The sequence below is a fragment of the Meleagris gallopavo genome, chromosome 10 (assembly GCF_905368555.1).
Source record: "Meleagris gallopavo chromosome 10, MGAL_WU_HG_1.1, whole genome shotgun sequence".
Taxonomy (NCBI): Eukaryota; Metazoa; Chordata; class Aves; order Galliformes; family Phasianidae; genus Meleagris; species Meleagris gallopavo.
Window position 1 is genome coordinate 10,873,973 of NC_139413.1, and position 20,070 is coordinate 10,894,042.

At 35.2% G+C, this 20,070-nt stretch overlaps 1 protein-coding gene and 1 long non-coding RNA gene across 2 annotated transcripts in view; one reads left to right on the top strand and one right to left on the bottom strand.

Annotated features, from left to right (window-relative positions):
* The window catches only part of COL11A1 (collagen type XI alpha 1 chain), a 134,925-nt gene that overhangs the window by 59,245 nt on the left and 55,610 nt on the right, over nt 1-20,070 (top strand). The window contains exons 15-30 of the mRNA XM_085231338.1: nt 2,471-2,524; nt 3,879-3,932; nt 4,044-4,097; nt 4,658-4,711; nt 7,896-7,949; nt 8,081-8,125; nt 9,465-9,518; nt 9,608-9,652; nt 10,090-10,143; nt 10,618-10,662; nt 11,773-11,826; nt 14,248-14,292; nt 15,267-15,320; nt 15,402-15,446; nt 18,094-18,147; nt 18,948-19,055. Of these exons, the coding sequence (XP_085087464.1) occupies nt 2,471-2,524; nt 3,879-3,932; nt 4,044-4,097; nt 4,658-4,711; nt 7,896-7,949; nt 8,081-8,125; nt 9,465-9,518; nt 9,608-9,652; nt 10,090-10,143; nt 10,618-10,662; nt 11,773-11,826; nt 14,248-14,292; nt 15,267-15,320; nt 15,402-15,446; nt 18,094-18,147; nt 18,948-19,055 (873 nt within the window). The remainder of the gene's footprint in view (nt 1-2,470; nt 2,525-3,878; nt 3,933-4,043; nt 4,098-4,657; nt 4,712-7,895; nt 7,950-8,080; nt 8,126-9,464; nt 9,519-9,607; nt 9,653-10,089; nt 10,144-10,617; nt 10,663-11,772; nt 11,827-14,247; nt 14,293-15,266; nt 15,321-15,401; nt 15,447-18,093; nt 18,148-18,947; nt 19,056-20,070) is intronic.
* The window catches only part of LOC146543703 (uncharacterized), a 40,496-nt gene continuing 34,682 nt past the window's right edge, over nt 14,257-20,070 (bottom strand). The window contains exon 7 of the long non-coding RNA XR_014885148.1: nt 14,257-19,041. This is a non-coding gene — a long non-coding RNA (uncharacterized LOC146543703). The remainder of the gene's footprint in view (nt 19,042-20,070) is intronic.

The window sequence follows — 20,070 nt, forward strand, 5'->3', positions numbered from 1 at the left end:
TCCTCTTAATTAGTTTCCTTCTATTCATCCCTCTTGTAGAGATTTGGTCTTTTGAAGTTGTGGGATCACAGTGTAGGAAATACAGTTCTTTTCTCTTCTTTTGCAATTTTTTCCTTAAATGCAGTGCTTCTGCAACAGCTCATGGCTGAACAGTGACAATCAAGTCCTTCCCTTCTATCCTCTTTCTTTTCTCTAAGCCCTACCATCCTCAGCGTTCACTGTCTGAGTTAAACTGCTAGTTTGGAAACAGGAGAGGCAGATGGACATACAACAGGAGTACTATCCTGCTGTTACTCACAGAAAATATTGGTCAAGTTATTGTCCATTATATTTTGCACTGTTACAGTAGCACGGTACAACTGAAAATTTATGTTAATGGCTCTTTCTGCTATTTTCTCCAATCACTACTCTTGTTAGCAAAGAAAACCTGGGGTGGGGGGCTGCTGGAAGAATGTTTTAAGGATAATACGGAATACTCTCAATCTTGTTCTTACCTGATCCTAATAGCTCAACATTCCTTTGAATGACTTTTGAAAGCTATGTAGATCTAAAACTTCTCTAAATTGTGTTCTGGGTTGGTTCAGCAGTGCTTTGCCTCATCTTCAAATGGGCCAAAATTCCTGTTTCAGTTTATTCTGTGCTTCAAATCTCGTGAACCTAGCTCTGTTTATCTAGATGAAATACACTGGTTACAGATAAATCATAGCTAAATATCTTATCAAAATCTCACTCAGTCCCCAGAAACTAAAATTAGTAGGCTTTGGTTGTGTTTTTAAGCAGATGGATGCAAGAGTAATTATTTTCTAGAGTAATTCATCCAAAATGGAGTGTTGCAAACAAGTGCAGAAATTTGCCACAGTCTTCTGATTATCGCAATTAGATATGTGGCAATTACAAAGTCAGTCATGTTGAGTTTATTTAAATAACTAATACACTATTTCCAGCAATGTATTTAGATCAGGGGACCTGTAGGATAACATTAAGTCTGTATAGGCAGAATAGTTATAGAACTGCTATAAGCAAGGAATTGGTTTGTAAATAAAATGTTTTATTGACAGTGGGTTATATACCTTTAATTATATTTCATACCAGGTACATTTTCAAAGTTATCGTTTATTTCTGTTTACAAAATTTAAGTGATCAACATTAATAGATGTTTTTCTACTAAGCCACAAGGAGGCTCTAGAAATCCAACTCTTTAATCTGGCAACATTTTAGGCCTAGAGTTCCAGAAGCAACTGCAGATTCTTGATGTGTTTGTGTGTTCAGATTATTTAAATTAATGAAATAATAGGATCTCTTCATCTTAATATGAGCTGTACTGTGTTGTGTTAATTTAGTAGTCAGTGAGACACAGACAAGCACATAATTCATTAAAAATCTTAAACACAGGATTCTTGTAGCTCCAGTCTAGCTTCAACTGAGTGTGGAGTTCACATACTTGATTAGCGCAGAATGCAAAATAAATTTCTGCTTACTGATGTTAATTAAAAGCAGAGTTTACAACAGCTGCCATCTATCACTACTGTTCTTTCCACTACCATTACCAGAGATATGATTTTCTATTTGCTTAGAATTTGATTCACTTGGAATGTTGGTGGGACTTTTTCCATTCCACGATGCTAGATCCAGCACTAAAGCCTTGAGACAACTTACTTTGAATGGTCACTATGGTAAACATGGGAGGAGGATCAGTCTTCCAAGGTCTGAAAGATTCTTTTTGTGTTGAATACCTTAATTTGGTTATGACCTGCTTCAGAGGTCAGAAATGCAAAAAAAACTTTTACCCATAGTAGTACTTAAATATGTACCTTCCCTAAGCCTGTATTCTGTGTCAGCGTGTCCAGAGACTTAGAGAGAAAACTGTGAAGACCACTAATTTTGCCTCAGATTCCACATAGCCTAGGTGAAGATTTATTTTAGGTCATTTCATAGGTAAAACTGAAGATCTGTATCATTTAATCATAGTAAAAATATAAAATAAGTGCACTTTTTCATGTCAGATGCAGAAATATTTTGATTAAAATATCACTGTAGGTTATGGTAAGATTGCATCAGTTAGTGATCTTTGATTTGAACTCTATGTTTTCTTCTGTGAAACACAGAAATGGATAAAGGTGAAAAGAGGTGGATTTAATTTCTATTGGCTTCCTTGAAGCTGGTGGACTTTTGTTTGCATGCAAACTGTGCTCATATTTAGCTTTCAAGTATTATTATAGAACAAAGTGTCACTTTTGATTTCATTCAAATCTGTTGGAATTTTTCTTTTGTAAGAGAAAGATTTTTGACCAGTAGGCCCAGGGTCTATTCAGTGTGCACTGGGTTATACCTTCAGATTCAAAGGGTGAATTCACACTACATAATAAGCAGGAGATTGTTTTTTTTCTCCTTGTCAATATATAGGAATAGAAAAATAACTTTGTAACTTAAAGATCTGTATTCAAACAATATTTTCCTTTTTTTAATCAAGGGAGGACCTGGAGCAGCGGGTGCTAAGGGAGAAAGTGGCGAACCAGGTCCTCAGGTACAATAATATTGCTTGCTATGTTTGAACTTGTTTATCCTCACAAAAAAATGCATTTATATCTCTTCAAAGAAAATGGTTAATGATGTGCTTTCCACATGCAGTTGAGGAAAAATAGCTTTTACAATACAGTCTTAATTAAACGTGTTAGCTTGACTTTTCATTTTGAATATGGAAGTCCATCTGCCTTTACAAAAGAAAGAACAATTATAACTTCTGGAATGTCACTTTTATCTCTGTTCATTAATTAAATGTCAATCTGCATGTATATAGTCTTGGGCTATGATCTCATCAGGTCTTATAAGCTGAGAGGTTCTATTTACTAAGTAAACAGGAATATTTTCAAGAAGAACTCAATGACATAGCAAGAAGGTGTCTTTAGGAATCAGTGCATGCTTTTATTCTCATCTTACTATTATATCTGCTCCTGTGGTGATGTAAAAGAGTACTGAAATCTTTTAGTTTAAACCTTAAAATAATCAGGGGTTTCTTAAAGAAATCATGATATGTGTCTCTGGAACAATAATTTTGCCATATCATGGTATGGTGGTATCATAGATCAGCTACATTGTTAAGTACCTTATAACTGAACCTTATAACCTTATAACATATTAAGTATCTTATAACTGAACATGGATATTTGCAGAAGAAAAAGAAAGTAATTGAACAACTGTGAACAACTGGCCAGTCTTCTAATTTTCTTACTTACATTGTTAACATTGTTTCTCTTCCTACTCAATATTTTTGGATGCTAGTTCTTAAGCACTGTTATTTCCATGCAAGGAAGACACATTTGGATGGGTGATAAGAATACTTTTATAGAAACATACACCCACTCAACCTACAGTGACAGTTACGTGTCTGAACAGTGCAATCAGGTTTTTCGGTCTGAAGTAATTTCATTCTCCTCTAGTTAAAGCTCTGCTCTATAAAGCTAAAACAGCATGTGAGCTATTTACCAGCACAACTCCTGCTTGCATATGAATTAGTAATCTGAAATAAGCACTCTTCAGTTTTCATCAAATAATTATTATGTGCCTAAAATAATTTCAGTATGACAGGAACAAGAATTTTCAAATTACAGGCTTGGGATCTTCAAAGTCATCAAAAGAATATAACAAGCTTTTAAGTAAAGGGGCCAATCATGCATGTGTAGTGTCATCTCATGAAAACTAGTGTTAAAACAGTGTTAAGCCAGATTGAATGATTGTGTTCTATTAATATAAATCAGAATTTGAAAGCTATAATCTATCATCTCCTGGGGGAAAAAAAAAAAAAGTCACCTCTCAGTATAAAAAGCCAACCCTGTTCCTGAGTTACTTAACTAGGTTTTTGCTGTACTCTTTAAACTCAGGGTCCTCGCGGTGTTCAAGGTGCCCCTGGTCCAAGTGGAAAAGCTGGCAAAAGGGTAGGTAGCATACATATCAATCCTGCTCTGGGTAAATAGATGCTATTTAGATGTTTAAATATTACTATTTTCACTGCATTTTCAATTGTTTTCCCTTTTGCATTTCTGCAGGGGCGGCCTGGAGCTGATGGTGCCAGAGGAATGCCAGGAGAACCTGGTGCAAAGGTAAATAATGAGACCTTGGAATGGTCTGGATGGATTTTAAGCAAGCACCGCAGTTTCCACCCAGGCCAAACCAAAATTCTCCTCTCATGTGAAAATATTGAGGTTTCAGATAGCTGGGTCAAATGCAAGAGTTGAGAATGAATCATGTATTTGAAATATGCTAATTAATGGTAATGGTTAGTAGACTGACCTTGAAATAACTCAATTCTTTGGGCATGATTATGTCCCTCTTAGTTTTTATTTACAGAGTATCAGCAGTAATGAAGTCAGTCTTGCAACTACAAAGGGCAGCTAGAATCAAGCTTTTCATTTCAGTTTAGACTTCTTTTTATAAACACCATGCCTACAGTGCAGTGCAGTAAAGAAGCTGGTGTGGCATATTTTCTAGCTTTAATACATAGAAAACTTTAAGAGTTTGATTGTTGTACTCCTCCCTTCCATATATTTGATTCAATAAAAAAGTGTAACATGACTCTAACACAGAAAGAAGATGCAATTTACTCAGAGCAATGCAGACTGTAAGTAGTAATTTACGGAAACTGTGATTTCTTCTCTCTAAGGGTGACAGAGGATTTGATGGTCTTCCTGGCCTCCCTGGTGACAAAGGTAACAGGGTAAGAAAAACATGCATATTTATACAACAGCATAATGATACAGTCACAGAAATAATGTACTATTCATTAAGAATAGCACAAACAACTGTGAGGAAAACTGAAACAGAATAATCAGCATTTCATACTACAGAATAATATCTGTATTGTCAGGTAATGTATTCCTCAAAATATTTTAGTAGTATCAATCATAGACTACAGTTCACACATATTATTGATTTAAATATGTTTTTAGAATTCAGATCATATCTTCAGGCTTTGCTCTAGTAGTTTTTTGTTGTTGTTGTTGTTTTATGACAAAATTTGTCTGCTGGATTTAAATTGATTGTTAAGGGAAACAGTAGCACAGTAAATTAGCATTAAATTTCTGTGTCAGGAGTATGAAAATTTTTAGCCTGCAAGAATCTTGCTCAAAAACTGCATCTGGAACCGGAAACTGAACTTTTTAGTATGGCTCATTCCAACAACTTCAGATTAATGACAGATAAAATTCATATTAGATAATTTGGGAAAATTTGAAATAATACTTAAAACAACTAATATACTAGTTCCTGTTCTCATACCAGTTGAGAAGATGAGGTTGCATCTTTCACAGCAGGGGCTTTCTGCTTTAAATTATACCCCTAAGACAGATAGTAATATCATGTTCTGTTGAGTGTAAAACCTGGTAAATGCATAAAAAAACAGTAGGTAGGAATTTCAGAACTAAATATTCCCATCTATGCTGATGACCAAGGAATGATTATAGTTCTCATCCTTCAACGGGTTAGTATGGTTGCTGCCCTTCTTGGAAAATCTCACCAATGTTGACTACTGGTCTGTGACATAGTGCTTTGTAATAATCTCTAAGGATACTCTCTTGAGTTCTTTTAGCAATAGAAAAAGAACTTTTATTGTCAAGCAAATATCTTGATCCTTTTCTGTCATTCCTTCTTACTAATATGTAAGGTAATCAGCACTTCACAGAATTGAAATTTGGCTTCATCAGCATGTGACCAGCAGAGGGGGCTAGACATTAAGTTCTTGTTACGACTCTGAAGGCTAAGCAGAACTTGGTTCAGAGCCAGGGTACGTGTCTTGTCTGCTTTCCAACCTTTAATGGTAGAATCGTCAGTCCATAGGACATTCCATATCATAAAGAATTTTTTTTTCCCAAATATTTTATTTGTTCCATATTTCCTAAATAAATGAGTATTGAAATAGAATAAGTTTGTATTGAAATTTGTAACGTGTTAATGAAAACAAAGGCTTCTTTTTGTCATTTTTTTCATCTCACTATTTAAAAATCACTGCATTCTCATGTTTGTTTGGCAGTCTTCTTTAAAATTACTAACTATATTCCCTCTGAAATCAGCTCAGTTCAAAAGCCAGACCAGATAGCTAGACCTCTTTGGATTCATAACTACTCAACAGCATGTAATATAAATATTCAATTCTCCTTGGCTTAAAATAAACAGAAAAATATGACAAGAGAAATACTTTTTTTCTATTGTGTTTGTGTTCCAGATATAAAAAAACTGATGCTGAAAACACCTGACTTTAAAGTGGATGTTTTAGGACTTCTTTTAGAATTAGTTGTATTTGAATTGTGAGTGGCAAATTTCTTGTCTCTGAGGTCTTGCTTTTGTCAAACACAAGTTGTCAGACAGGAATTACTGGATGAGACTCATTGGTCTCCAATATAGAGGAAATAGACCACATGTTGTAGTATTCCTTTTAGTCTTAATTTCTTTGACTGAACATTTTTTGTTTAGGTTTACTAGGACTATACCCCTTCTTGAGTATAAAAATAAGCAAGAGACTATCTACTAGAAGTAAAGCTCTAAGGAAAAAGAAATTCTGGCTTCGGCAGAGCATTGGAAGAAAAGAATTGGAGTACTAAAGAATTGAGAATGCTGATAGGGTAGTTGTGTTCTGATGGTATGACAGTACAGGCCACTGAATGCAAGCTTCTAATCTCTTTTTGAGTGCCATGCTATTGCAAGACAAGAAAGGTAGCCCTCTAGAGGTTGAGCTCTTTCAACATCTGAAGGTTTAAGTCAGCTTTTACCTAGATATTAACTGGAAGTTAGAACACAGATTATGCATCACGTGAGTCATCTTTCAGTAGCATCTTTTAGCATGCAGAAAACCACATACTGTACCAGAAAATCACATTGAATAGTTTCAAAACTTATCAAAATGTAATAATTAATCTTCTGTCTCTGAAAGTGCAGTTCATAGAATTTAATTCTTTCCAGTACTGACTCCATCTTTTAGAGAAAAGAAATTGAATAAAATCCTAATAATTTTAATACAAGAGCACTCTAGGAGAGGAGACCAAGTTACCTAAAATTCCCCAGGAAAGTTAAATTTTGAAAGCATGAAATGGAGCCACTGAAGAGTGATTCCATATATCTCTGCAATAATCTGCTGCAGTGGTCGTGCTCCTTGGAGGCAGTGATTAAACTAAGGAAAACAGGATGAATACTTGGTTGTTGTCCAATGCCAGAAGGAAGTCACAGTCTAAAAACCTGCTACCTAGAAAGAGGTTGGTCAGCGGTGTTAGAGCTATGCTGCACACTAGTTCTCTTTAGAAGAGAAAGAAAAATAAATCCTAAAAGTGTGTAGTCCAGAATGTACTGAGGCTTCGCTTACTGAGACTTGAGAAGCCCCAGCCTCAAGGGGGAAGTGTGGAAGTCTGGCTGCATTCCAAAACCTCTGACAAATCAGTCCTAATGCTCTAAATGACTGATACCAGGGTGGGTGGCTCTGAAAGGCTGTCAGTGAACTTCACTGCATGGATTCCAAGGCCTTACAACTGGTGTATTAACTCCTGATGCATGTACACCTTCCTTATTTTCCTAGCAGAAATACATTGTGTAAGGGAGGAGACGAAGAAAATGTGGGTACAGATAATTAAGACTGTCTTTTGGAGCAGCAATTTCTGTATGTTCTGGGACAATGAATAGTTAGAGAACAAAATTTTACAAACAGATATTTCATTGTTTCAATAATGGTCATTTGTTTTTGTAAAAAAGTAATGAAAGACTTTACTGAGTTCTGTAACTGATTAATATCATTATGTTAACACATTTTGATACATCACATCACACTGCAGCTAATATATTTATTTTCATTTCCTTTCCCATTCTTTATTGTTTTCAGCCACAGATGTATTATTTTAATAACTTTTCTTGTTCTACAGGGAGACCGTGGCCCACAGGGACCTCCTGGCTTACCTGGTGAAGATGGATCAAGAGTAAGCTGCTATTTACTTCAGATTCACAGTAAAAGTGGGATTGAATCCCATGTAATGGAAATACAGTCATAATATCTGCTCTTTTTTTTTTTTTTTTTTCTAAAACTTGTATTTCCTTTGTACAAAAACAGGGAGAAGATGGGGAAGTTGGACCAAGAGGTCTCCCAGGTGAAGCTGTAAGCAATGCTTTCTTTGTTTCTGACCAGTACACTGTTTTACAAAGAAATGTAATTTGTTTCTTTCTACTGTAATGTGATTTCTTTCTATTGAATTGTTTTGGGTTCCAGATATAAAAATTTGTGCACATATATGTATATGTAGAGAATACTGATATTACCTGAAAAGTAAGCAAATGATCTATTTTGTTGGAGCTGAAACACCACTCACAAAATCAGAATTAAATCAGATGCATATCCAGATAAGTATTCACAACTGCAATAGTCACAGAACCTATTTATTATCCTCTTGACCTAGTGTAAAATATGTCACTAAAGACATGAGAACATATCCAAACCCCTGTTGTTTTGAAAATATTTTCCAAACATTTATTTATTCAAAAATAAGCCTTTTTTTTTTTTTTCCTCACTACTGTGCTTCAGTGTATATTTTTATGCTTGTTTCCAATACAGAAGTTCCACTGCTGTCAGTTAGAATTCTGCAGGTGTTGTCACTGCAGAGCAGAGTTCTGCATTGCAGGAAAGGAATCAAGCCTCAGAAAGGGGATTTTTACCCTAAACGTATGATATACTGCTGTCTACTTGCTAAGTGACAAGAAAATACTACAGTCAGAATATTAGTGACTTGTATCTTTATCATACATGAGGAAACTGGAGACGCTGTCCTGCCTACTTAGCAAGTGTGATATGAGTGATATGATTGATGACACAAATCGTGAAAATTAATTTTCATTTCCATAGGGTAAAGCCAAAAGTTTATGCTATAGAGCAAATCTTGCTCGCTTGATCTAGAAGAATAGCCCTTGGTCTTTATGGATTTTTTTGTTTAGGGGTAAGAAAAACAAACCTCATTGTGTCTATCGGAATGCCTTGCATTAATTCTAATAAAATGATTAGTAATTTTTAATAATTATTTGATCTTTACTACCAATAAAAGCACTGTTTGTCACTGTAAATAGTTGTAGAAATTATGATAGACCATTGTGTTTTCTAAAGATAGGAGTACAAATGTATGCTACTGTTCATGTCAGATCTTCACACCAAAACAGTTATGAAACCTCAGTGGAAGATACTGTACCAGTGTTTTGTACCTTTGTCTGAAATGACAGCACAACTGACTGTATCAAAGTTTGTTCTTCCTCTGATGTTCAATGCAAACCTATGATAGGCTTCAGGAGAATGTATTATTGGTGATTTTCTTTCCTTTTTTCCTCTTTCCATTTTTTCCTTGTCCCCTAACCCCATTATCATTTTTGCTCCTTCTGACATTCCTCACCCAGTCCTGCTTCTTGTTCAGAAATAGTCAGGCAGGTGTTAATAAGAATTTCTTGTCTTTCAGGGTCCACGGGGACTACTGGGTCCCAGAGGTACACCTGGTCCCCCTGGACAACCTGTACGTATGAAGTGTTTCGTATTTGTCATTTCTAGAAGAAAAAATGAAAGTCCATTGAAAGCTGTTTGTGTTTCTGTTGTTTGTTGCAGGGCATTGCAGGTATTGATGGACCTTCAGGCCCAAAGGGAAACATGGTGAGTAAGTTGGAAATTAAAAAGGGAGTGAATTCTAAAAAACCTTTCCACATTCCCTTGTCCCTGTCACTGTGTTATCCCTTCCACTTAATTAAACTTTTCTGTCCTCACATTCAGATGCCTTACATCTTACACTGAAAAGAAAACTTTCTATTTCTTAGCCTTCAGCCATAAGCAATGAGACCTAACCATGCTTTCTTCTCAAGCTTCTTTAGCACCATAGGCTCTAGTGCTCATGTCCTATGTGTGGTCTGTTATTAAAGAAAAAATTTATCATATGGATAGAGAGTTGGTGGTAATAAAATTCTAACAGGGGGGTACAAAGATGAGTTTGTCTTCCTTCTAGTCCTGACAATGAAGATCTGTAATGCAGAAAAACAAACCTAATGCCTTGTTGTTTTTTTTTTAATTTTTTTTTTTTTTTTTTTGTATGGTAGGGTCCTCAAGGGGAGCCAGGACCCCCTGGTCAGCAAGGAATCCCAGGCCCACAAGTAAGTGTAAAATAACTAAAAAAAAAAAAAAAAAAAAAAAAAAAGATGCTACTTGCACTAAATGATAAATGTGAAATTGGCACAAGGCTATTTTTTTTGCATGCAAAATTGACAAAGCTTTAAGGATTTCTTAAATATGCTACAAGTGTACCTACGGCAGTGAGAGCAAAGATTTCAAGTGTTAGAAGGATTTTTCATTCAGGAGAAAAATGACTCATTCAGTGCTCCTGGAATGCAGCAGAAATGGCCACACCTGGAGGAGGGTTCTGAATAGGATCTTGTTACAGACTTACTGCCAGAATAGTGGCTTGTGCAAAAGGCACACACAGAATTCCTGATCTAACTGGTAAGGGGAAAAAGAAAAAGCCACATATATTTGCCAGTGTGTTTAAACAAATTAATGAGGAACCTTTAGTAGGGTGAATGTATGTGTATTGTTCTCCCTGATTTCTCACGCTGGTTTCTTTTTAACAGGGCCTTCCTGGTCCACAAGGTCCTATTGGACCTCCTGGTGAAAAAGTAAGTTACAGCATTATTCTGGTATTTCACAGTCAGTTCTGTGCAACAACCTTGCTTAAGTGCTTAAGGTCTTTGCTATGTTTAAAAGCATAGTAACCTGAGATCTAAAAATTTGTAAATCTCCCTAAAATCCTCAAGTAAATGGATAACTATCAGAGGTCTGACTTTACTCTTATTTACTTCAGAAGCATAATTTCCTATCTTTTCTTTGGATTATTTTTTCTGCTGTTAGATTCAGAACCCCATCTACACCAATAAACAGTATATAGTTTTATGTTAACTAATTTCACAGCTTGGTTGATTTTACTACTCTTTTTTATTACAAAGTTTTTTCTACTAACAGCAGATTCTGCTCTCATTTTACTAGGATTAGATTCTGACACAATTCTGGTATTATTAGCTTAACTATAGCGTCTCTTCATGGTGTTTTTTTTTTTTTTTTTGTCTATCTGTCTGTACATGTTCTTGTGGTTTGATACAGGCCTTCTGTCAGCTTCAAAAATGTCACATTTTACACGCTTTCTGTCTACCTGCATGCCTAAGAAGGATTATTATACAGAATGGACTATATCCAACATAAATGCATTCCAGCCTTTCACAAAGACATAGCAAGCCTTTTTGGCTATGAGAGCTATGGTTTTGTAAGCACTATTCTTTGCTTCCTGAGCTTGCTAGTTTCTTTCATACGTTAAATGAATTTATTCCTGAAATGCTAAATATTGTTTAATTTTCTATAGCTGGAAAAGTCTTCTCTATATTGTGTTTATTTTGTGCATGTTCATAGGTTAATACCCGGTTTTTATCTTTAACTCTTACAATTGAATGTACTGGATATAGTTTTTTTCATGTGTTTGTTTTTTTATTTTTATTTTTAATTTTTTTATTTTTAGTTCTTTTTCCTTTTATCTTTTTTTTTTTTTTTTCTCATAGCTACTCTAGATCTGGGGTTGGTTTGCCATCTGTTTTAAAAGATTAAGATACTAAAGTATTATATTAGTTTGTTGTCTGTGTAAGTCCTGGTCCCAATAAGGACGATGATCCTTTATCATCCAAGCAACTCATAGAATGTGTTTTGTCATTCTTAAGATGCGTTTCTGTTATTGCATTTAGGGACCTCAAGGCAAGCCTGGCCTTCCTGGTCTTCCCGGTTCTGATGGGCCTCCTGTAAGTAACCAAATATTTCATGCTTTGAATATCTAAACAATCTTACCAATTAATATATGATAATACATGTGTCTCAAAAATAAAACATGAGTGAAAGATCTGTAGTCCTCCATGGCAATAGCTTTATAAAATACATTTAACCTCTGTGTTACTTGTGTTGCTAAAACTTTTAGAATTAACATTTTTGCTGCAGCTACTAAAAATCACTGTGGTCCCAGATGGTGAAATCCATCAGAAACATCTGCAGGGTCGTGAAGTAACCTGGCTGACACACGAAGGATCAGAATGTTTTACCATATCAATATAGCAGAGCAAATTATCAGTAAAAATGGTCATCAGTTGTTTTCTTAGACTGGCTCTTTCTCTGCTTTGTGACCTAACATGCATATTGCATGCTTGGACTTCTTTCACTGATTACACTGGAACATACACATGTCATGGAACACACACAACGTCATCACAATGTCATCTTCCTACATTAACAAGTGCCATTCAACAGTCAGTGTGAAGTCTCAAATCATCTCTCTGCTTTGTTTGCCATTTTCCCTTACAATTCGTCTTATTATAGCATAAATCTGTGTTTTTTGAACCTGACTTTCAACAGAGTTTTGCTACTACAGAATGAACAGCTGAGTTTCAGTGCATACATGATATTACCAATACATAATTGTATCTACAGCTTTCATAATCTCTCTTTTCCTGCCAAGGTATCATTTTCATGGAGAACGTTAGAAAAGTATACAAAGGTCCAGCTGGAAGTCTATACCTTGAATCAATTTCTGAACATCAGATCTTTCTCCTTAACTTTCTCTGTATGCAGAGAACAATATTCACTTGCAGACTTCACCATTCTTTAAAAATGTGCATATTGTTAAACCTTAAGAGCAGAGGAAAATGCTTTAAGAATTGGTTGTTAGCACAGGTCTGTACCTCCATAAAGTGGTGAGTTGACCCTAGTGAGCAACTGGGCACTTTCTCCACGGTAGAATGGAAGAGAGAATCAGAACAACAAAAGTGAGAAAGCTCATTGGTCAATATTAAGACAGTTTAGTAAGTGGAGCAGAGCTGTGCGCACAAAATGAAATTAAGAATTTACTTACTACTTCAAATACATAGAAATATGGTTAGCTAACTGCTGGAAAGCAGAGCCTCAGTGAGCCTAGTAGTTACTTAGGAAGATAACCCAACCATGAATGTCCCCTTCTTCCTCCTGCCCTGAGCTTTTATTGCTGAGCATTACACCATATGGTATGGAATATCCTTCTGGTCAGTTCTGAACATTTGTTCTATCTGTGTTCCCTCCCAACTTCTTGCCCACCTCAAGCCTACTCACTGGGAGCAGAGTGATAAAAAGAGAAAATCTCCGTGATGTGCAAGCAGTCCTCAGCAATAGTGAAATCACTGGTGTGTTATTAAAAGTGTTTTAGTCACAAATCCAAAACATAGCACCATATGGACAACTGTGAAGAAAATTCCATCCTGATGAGACCCAATACACCCACACAGAATTAACTCACTCCTGCACAAGTAGCTTTATTCCAAGGAAATGCAAGAGAATTAGGTTAAACTAAGTATGTGCTAATTGACGTTACCTCTTTACAACTGCAGAACTGCATTGGTGATTGAAGAAAATGAGCAGTACCTTCCTGATAGCAGTGAGCTTTGTATGTGATCCCATGAGACCTGTGTTAAAATCAGATGAAAGATCAAAGGCATTTTTTCAGATTAGGCAAATTTTTCCTACTATATTTCACTTCATTTTTATGTAAGGAGATGTCATGGTGTTTTGGAGGACACGCATTGTTAAAAGTGGTATATTATTCTGGAATTAATGAAATCTACAAGAATACAAATGAGCTCTTTAACAGCAGCAGTTTTTGAGTCATTTTGTGTTAAGGAGACCTTTGAGACCGGATGGGAATATGAAATTTTGTGGCCAAAAAGCATCTTCTAGAAGATTTTGATTAAACACTTGGCACACGTATGCTTAAAAACCAAGTAATAAGGATGCAGTGTTAGTAAGACAAACTTTAAAGAAAGATTAAATGTCACTTGGAAGCAGATATCAAATACTACTTATGTATGATATATGTTCTTTTAGTGAACTATGTGTTTTAAATTTTTCCAAGATAGTAAATTGACTATAAGCAATGGGAATTTGTCATATATGACACATCAAAAACATGTTAGGATATCAATGACACCAAAACATAAATGGTTTTTGTGAATCACTACAAGTTATTTAGGACCATGTCTGGCCAAACTTGAGATTTACTACTCTCCTCAATGAAACCAATTACATGTATAGAAAGGATTCTGAACTGACTTGGAATTTAAGTGATTAATAATTTTATTTTTATAATGAACTGTCATTTGACAAATGGATTATTTTCCAAAGCAGATACATTTCTTTTAAAACAGGGTCATCCTGGCAAAGAGGGTCAGTCTGGAGAGAAAGGTGCATTGGTGAGTTTCAAAATTTCTCTATTTCTTTACATAATATTTGTATTAATATTTGTCCAGAATGTTATCAGCTAGAGGCTTGTTGATTTTACCTTAATTTCTTACGAAAATTAAGTTTACATAGATCATTTGTTTTGAAAGTAACTGTATGTGACCAGCTACCAGTTCTTCTTTATACATTTTGAATTTACTAATTACTATCAAGCCAAACTTGATAGAAAATGTTATTTCTTAGAGATCTTAAGGGCCTAAAGGTTTTATGAAAAGACACAGTTTGAAAGCAGAAAACCTTATTATTAAGGAAAGATTGTGCTGTGTGTCCATCTCCAGCATCAGAGAATCAACAAAGCAGGTCAGCCTCAGACACATAGCTGTATGTTTCCAGGCTTCCTTGCTTCCACAGCATAAAGAACCCTGATTGTTTAAACACCACTAGCAATTGTAAAGTATCCAAGTTAAACATAATTTAAATACTCAGCAAACAGTAAATAACAACATTTAAATACCAGTCATTATTGATTAAGCACCATGAGACCTCTAATTTTCAGATCTGTAATCTCTTTATTAAGACATGTTTTTATAATTATCATTATTTTGATTTATACTTTTGACTTCTGCCATCATCATAATTGCCATATAAATTTTTTCCAGTAAGAAACCACTAGTGGCAAATTGTCATCTATTTTGAAATATTTATTTTGGTTTTCTTTTGTTTTTCACATTCTGAAATTACCAGTTTCAGATTATTTATAATGTGTATAGTTATTTCCTAAATATGCAAATAGAACTAAATTCATAGTTTAATTTCCTTTGTAATGCCATGACTTTTCTTTATAGCAGGAAGCCTGAGAAGTCTATCAGTACAATGTTATTTTGATGTCACATGAGACTGCTGCAGTATAGTGAGGGAATAAGGATTAGGCTAATGCTTGTTAACCAAATACTGCACAAAGGTTCTTTGCTTCAATCTATTTTAGGGGCCTCCCGGTCCTCAAGGTCCAATTGGCTATCCAGGTCCTCGGGGAGTAAAGGTAAGAATTAATTGCTAGATTTCTCCCCTCAACCATTTTTTATTATATGCGTGTAGGTAATTCTTAATATTCTTTCTTTAGGGAGCTGATGGTGTTCGTGGTCTCAAGGGATCCAAAGGTGAAAAGGTAAAACTATGACAGCTTTTAATTCCTTTCTCTTTCTCTGTGCTATTTCATTGCAGCCTCTTCTGTCTCCACTATTGTGGGTTTTCTCTTGCAGCAGCAGTTTATTTTTGACTTACATACCAAGGACATACCAAGCCCAATTCATAAATCTGTGTCCTCTATGATTATTTACACTAGAACAATACAATTAGAAATTGTTCAGTTGTTAAAGTGGGTTTGGATCCTCTTGACACCAATTTAAGTCATCTCTAAATTGCTCTCTAGTAGATAATTTGACATTTGACATCCTTTCTCTTATTAATATATATTATAGTAGGTGCTGAAAAGCTCATTCCGTTTAAGAGATTTGTGGTAACAGTAGTGTCATTCTATTGTTTTAATAATGCTAGATTTTATGGTGTTTTTTTTTGTTTTGGTTTTTTTTTTAGTGTACCCAAATCTTCCAAAAGCTTTCAAGGTTCCAGGCATTTTTACCTATGTTTTTGGCTTTGCCAGAGTGTTAGACAGCCCTGGTCAGATGCATGTATATAAAGAAAGCTTTTACTCAACAGTAATTTTACTTCTTTGCATACAGCAAATGCTCTTACTATAGCAAACATCTCTACTGACTTCTGACAGTCTGATTTAAACCAGCCAATGCTAGTTTAAATTCCAAATTTCCTTAGCACTCAGAATGAGAGGGACAACAGACGTCATTTATACTGCCTGTCCACACGGACAAATTTACCCTGGTACCCTTGGCTACTGTGTATATATTTATAAGTGTATTTCTGAAGCAGAAGACTACTTGTAAAGTAGAAGCCAAAAAGCCTCGATTTGAGCACTAGAAATCTGTCTTTCAGGCTCAGATGCCAAAGGAGTCTGTGTATCTTCATGCTTTTCTGCATCACCATTTATCTAGCCTGTATACACTTTTTAGAGTTCCTCATTAAATCTAATCTGAAAAGCAAGTGTATATTTAATACCCATGGAGACTGAGCAGCAACTTTTTCTTGTGTCTTACTGAGTGATTAAAATCCATCTATGAAAAAATAGATAAATCAGTTACATATATGAGTGTTTGTGTATATATATAGAGAGAGAGAAAATCAAAATCAGAGAATGGCTTGGGTTGGAAGAAATCTTAAAGATGTTCCAATCCCCCCTGCCATGGGCAGGATTGCTAACCACTAGATCAGGCTGCTCGAGTCTCCATGCAAACTGGCCTTGAATGTCTCCAGACATGGGGCATCAAAAACTTCTTTGGGCAGCCTGTTCAAGCACCTCAGCACCATCTGAATAAAAAATATCTTTCTAACATCTAACTAAATCTCCCCTCTTTTAGTTTAAAGCCATTCTCCCATGTCCTGTCACTATGAGAGCATGTAAAAATTTGTTTTCCCTCCAGTTTATAAGTTCCCTTTCAGGCCACAATGAGATCTCCTCAGAGCCTTCTCTTCTCCAAACTTCATTAGGAAAGTTCTCCAGGCTTCTCTGAGGCTGCCCAAGGAAGCTGAGGATGCCCCTTTCCTAGAGGCATTTAAGACCAGGTTGGGCTTTGGGGATCCTGATCTAGTGGGAGGTATCCCTGCCTATCACAGGAGGGCTGGAACTGGATGGTTTTTAAAGGTCCCTTCCAACCATTCTATAATGTTGTAGCAGTTGCTGTATGACGCGTTAGATTAAGGCAGACTGAAGCAAAAACAGATCAGTCATGCTAGATTAAGTTGTGAACAACTCCACTGAATAATTCTGTAGGTTTCTGTTTTTATCCAAACTAACTCATACAGGTGTAAATGAAACTTGTATGAGTACTGTCTTCTTATACTTCAGTAAGGAAGCCTATTAAAATGCTTGCATTAAATTCTCTACCGTAACTTATTAGGCAGTAAATAATAATTCTCATTAGGAATAAAAATAATGTGTACCTGTTTTTGCTACTCTGTATATGAAATGTAATGCCCGTTGTTTTTTCTACCCTCTTTCTATCATATCAGCCAATGAAAGTAAGCAAGACTGTGTTGGCAAACGTCCAGCTACTGTATAGAGACTACTTCTTCCTTTAGTGGCGACAAACATTCATGTCTTATTTTTTTAATTAAGATTCCATTATCAGCCAATTCTTTAATTCCTGTCATGACACTATTCAGACACTAACTTAAAATAAAAAAAATAATAAAAATTAAATAAACTGGAAGTTCTGCTACTTAAAAAAAATACCACTGAGCAATTTGCCACCAATATTTTACTTAATTATATTACTTAATTAAGTTGATTGATAGAATTATTAAAAAGAGGAACAATAAAAAAATGTTTAGGACATACCAAGTGATTTTGTAAGATAATTTGTAATAAAGCTGAGCAATTAGTTCATCTCTGTCTTTAAACATCTTTTTTAAACAGCTTTAAACAGCTGATATTATGCTATTAGGAACTTGCAAACTATAAAGTCATATAAAGCATGCTAATATACTTACTCTAAAACAGCAATAAATATATCAGAATTATCTTATGTCTGAAGCAGATTATTTTAATCTTAAATTATTGTATTTTCTTATTACATATGGAAAAAAAAAAAAACAAAACAAAAACAAACAACCACCACCAAAAAAACCCTCCAGTTTTCTTTTACTGAAAGTTTTCTTACATCTATTTTTGTCTTACTTAGGGTGAAGATGGTTTCCCAGGATTTAAGGGTGACATGGGCCTCAAGGGTGATCGGGTAAGCATTGGCTCATGGGCCATATAATTTTAAAAAGTTTAAGTGCTATAATTTTGAGAAGTGAACAAATAAATTTACACTGAAAACGGTTAAAAACTTTTAGCTTGTTTCTGTTCCCTGCACAAACAAAGATTTGAGCCAGAGTCTAGATCTCATGAATCAGCAATGGCACAGTAATAAAGGAGAAGCGAGTGTCAGTCTTTGATATCCTTTTCACTGAATTTCTTCCTAGGGAGTCTCCTTTTCAAGATACCAAGATGCAATACTGCCTGAAGAAAATAATTTATCCTGAACAAGGATATTTCCATTTCAACCTAATAGCAGCTTATATATCTCTGCCAAAATGTACTTTATCACAATGGATGCTTTTGTCACAGGAAATGTTGCAGAGACAATTTAAAAAAAAAACTTATTACAAGAGGCTACTGGCCTGTATCTGTTATCTGTATACTTAATTAACTGTGATGATGGTATCTATTTAACTTCTTGGATACAAAAATTATTCTAATACGGACCATGAGAGTGCTTTCACAAGAATATGTGTAGTAATTACTGGAATTCATTAAAATTCCTGTGAAATTGGAAAGCAGTTTCAAAACCCAACTCTCTTCAGACAAGGACCGTGGCCTCTAACGCTTGCACAAGTACAATTCAGTTTACATGTTTTTGTATTTATATAATGAACATGAGTAGTGGCATTTTCTTAATCTCCATTTATGTTGAAAAATTATTTTCAAGTATTTGTTGGCAGTCTTGCTAATGTATGCACACAGTCATTTATATATAACGTTGTACTTTAGGGAGAAGTTGGTCAACCTGGCCCAAGAGGAGAAGATGGTCCAGAAGGTCCAAAAGGTCGAGCAGGTCCATCTGGAGACCCAGGTGCTGCTGGTCCTGCTGGGGAAAAGGTCAGTAGCAAGATATCAACATAATCATATAACTACCTCATAAAGTAGATGGAGCCTGTAATCTTCATTACTAAAAAAGACACACATAAAGATCTGCAAGATCTTAGGCTACCTGACAGTAGTTTTTATGAAACACTGCTAAAGCAGGTTTCTGGAGTTCACATTTGATCATGTATTGGGAATCAATACTTTGCAAGTTGCAAAACAACATTTTAACACTTAATTGGCAGACAAAGCAGAAAAATCCTATATTACATACACCGTACATCAAGAAAAACACATTGCAGAGGAAATACTTGGGCACAAAGGAGAAAAAGGTGCTGCAAGAGAGCGAGTTAATATTCACTGCCATATAATGACAAATTTTGATATGAAGATTGGTTGAAACAGAAAGTATATCCTGAACAGAAACCCAAAACAAGTTTGGTAAAAGGGAAACATACTGCTTAAAGGGAAGACTGAGTAAAGAATAGGGAAATGAAATATAGAAGAGAACAAACACAGATATAAGCACAGGTCCTTGAAAAATGCTGACCTCACCAAAATACACTTGCAATGGAAATAGAAGAGGAAAGGAGACTGAAGAAGACACATGTATTTTACTGAGACCATCTGTAAAGAGATTGTGGCATTTGGGAAACCTGGGACAGAATGATTAAAATAAGCAAAAAAATGGGTCAGAATTATGTATATTGTGAAAAGATGCTGATGAAAATATTTCTATTTAGTATTTTTTTATTAACTGAGGTTTTATTGCTGGTTGTATCTTGAAAAGAAATTGGGCAGGAGGTAGAGTTTACAGTTTTTAGTTTCTATGTCTTCAAAATAGGAACAACTAGTACTTTGCCAGCATTATATTTGACAGCTGCATTAATTATGTATCTATCAATTTATCTATCCATCTATCTATTTATCCAACTATCATTCTACAGTATTCAGTAATAAAGACTGAAGTCTTAAGTGTATGATACTACTTTAAAAGTAACAGTGTTTGTGAGGAGTTTTCAGGGAAGAA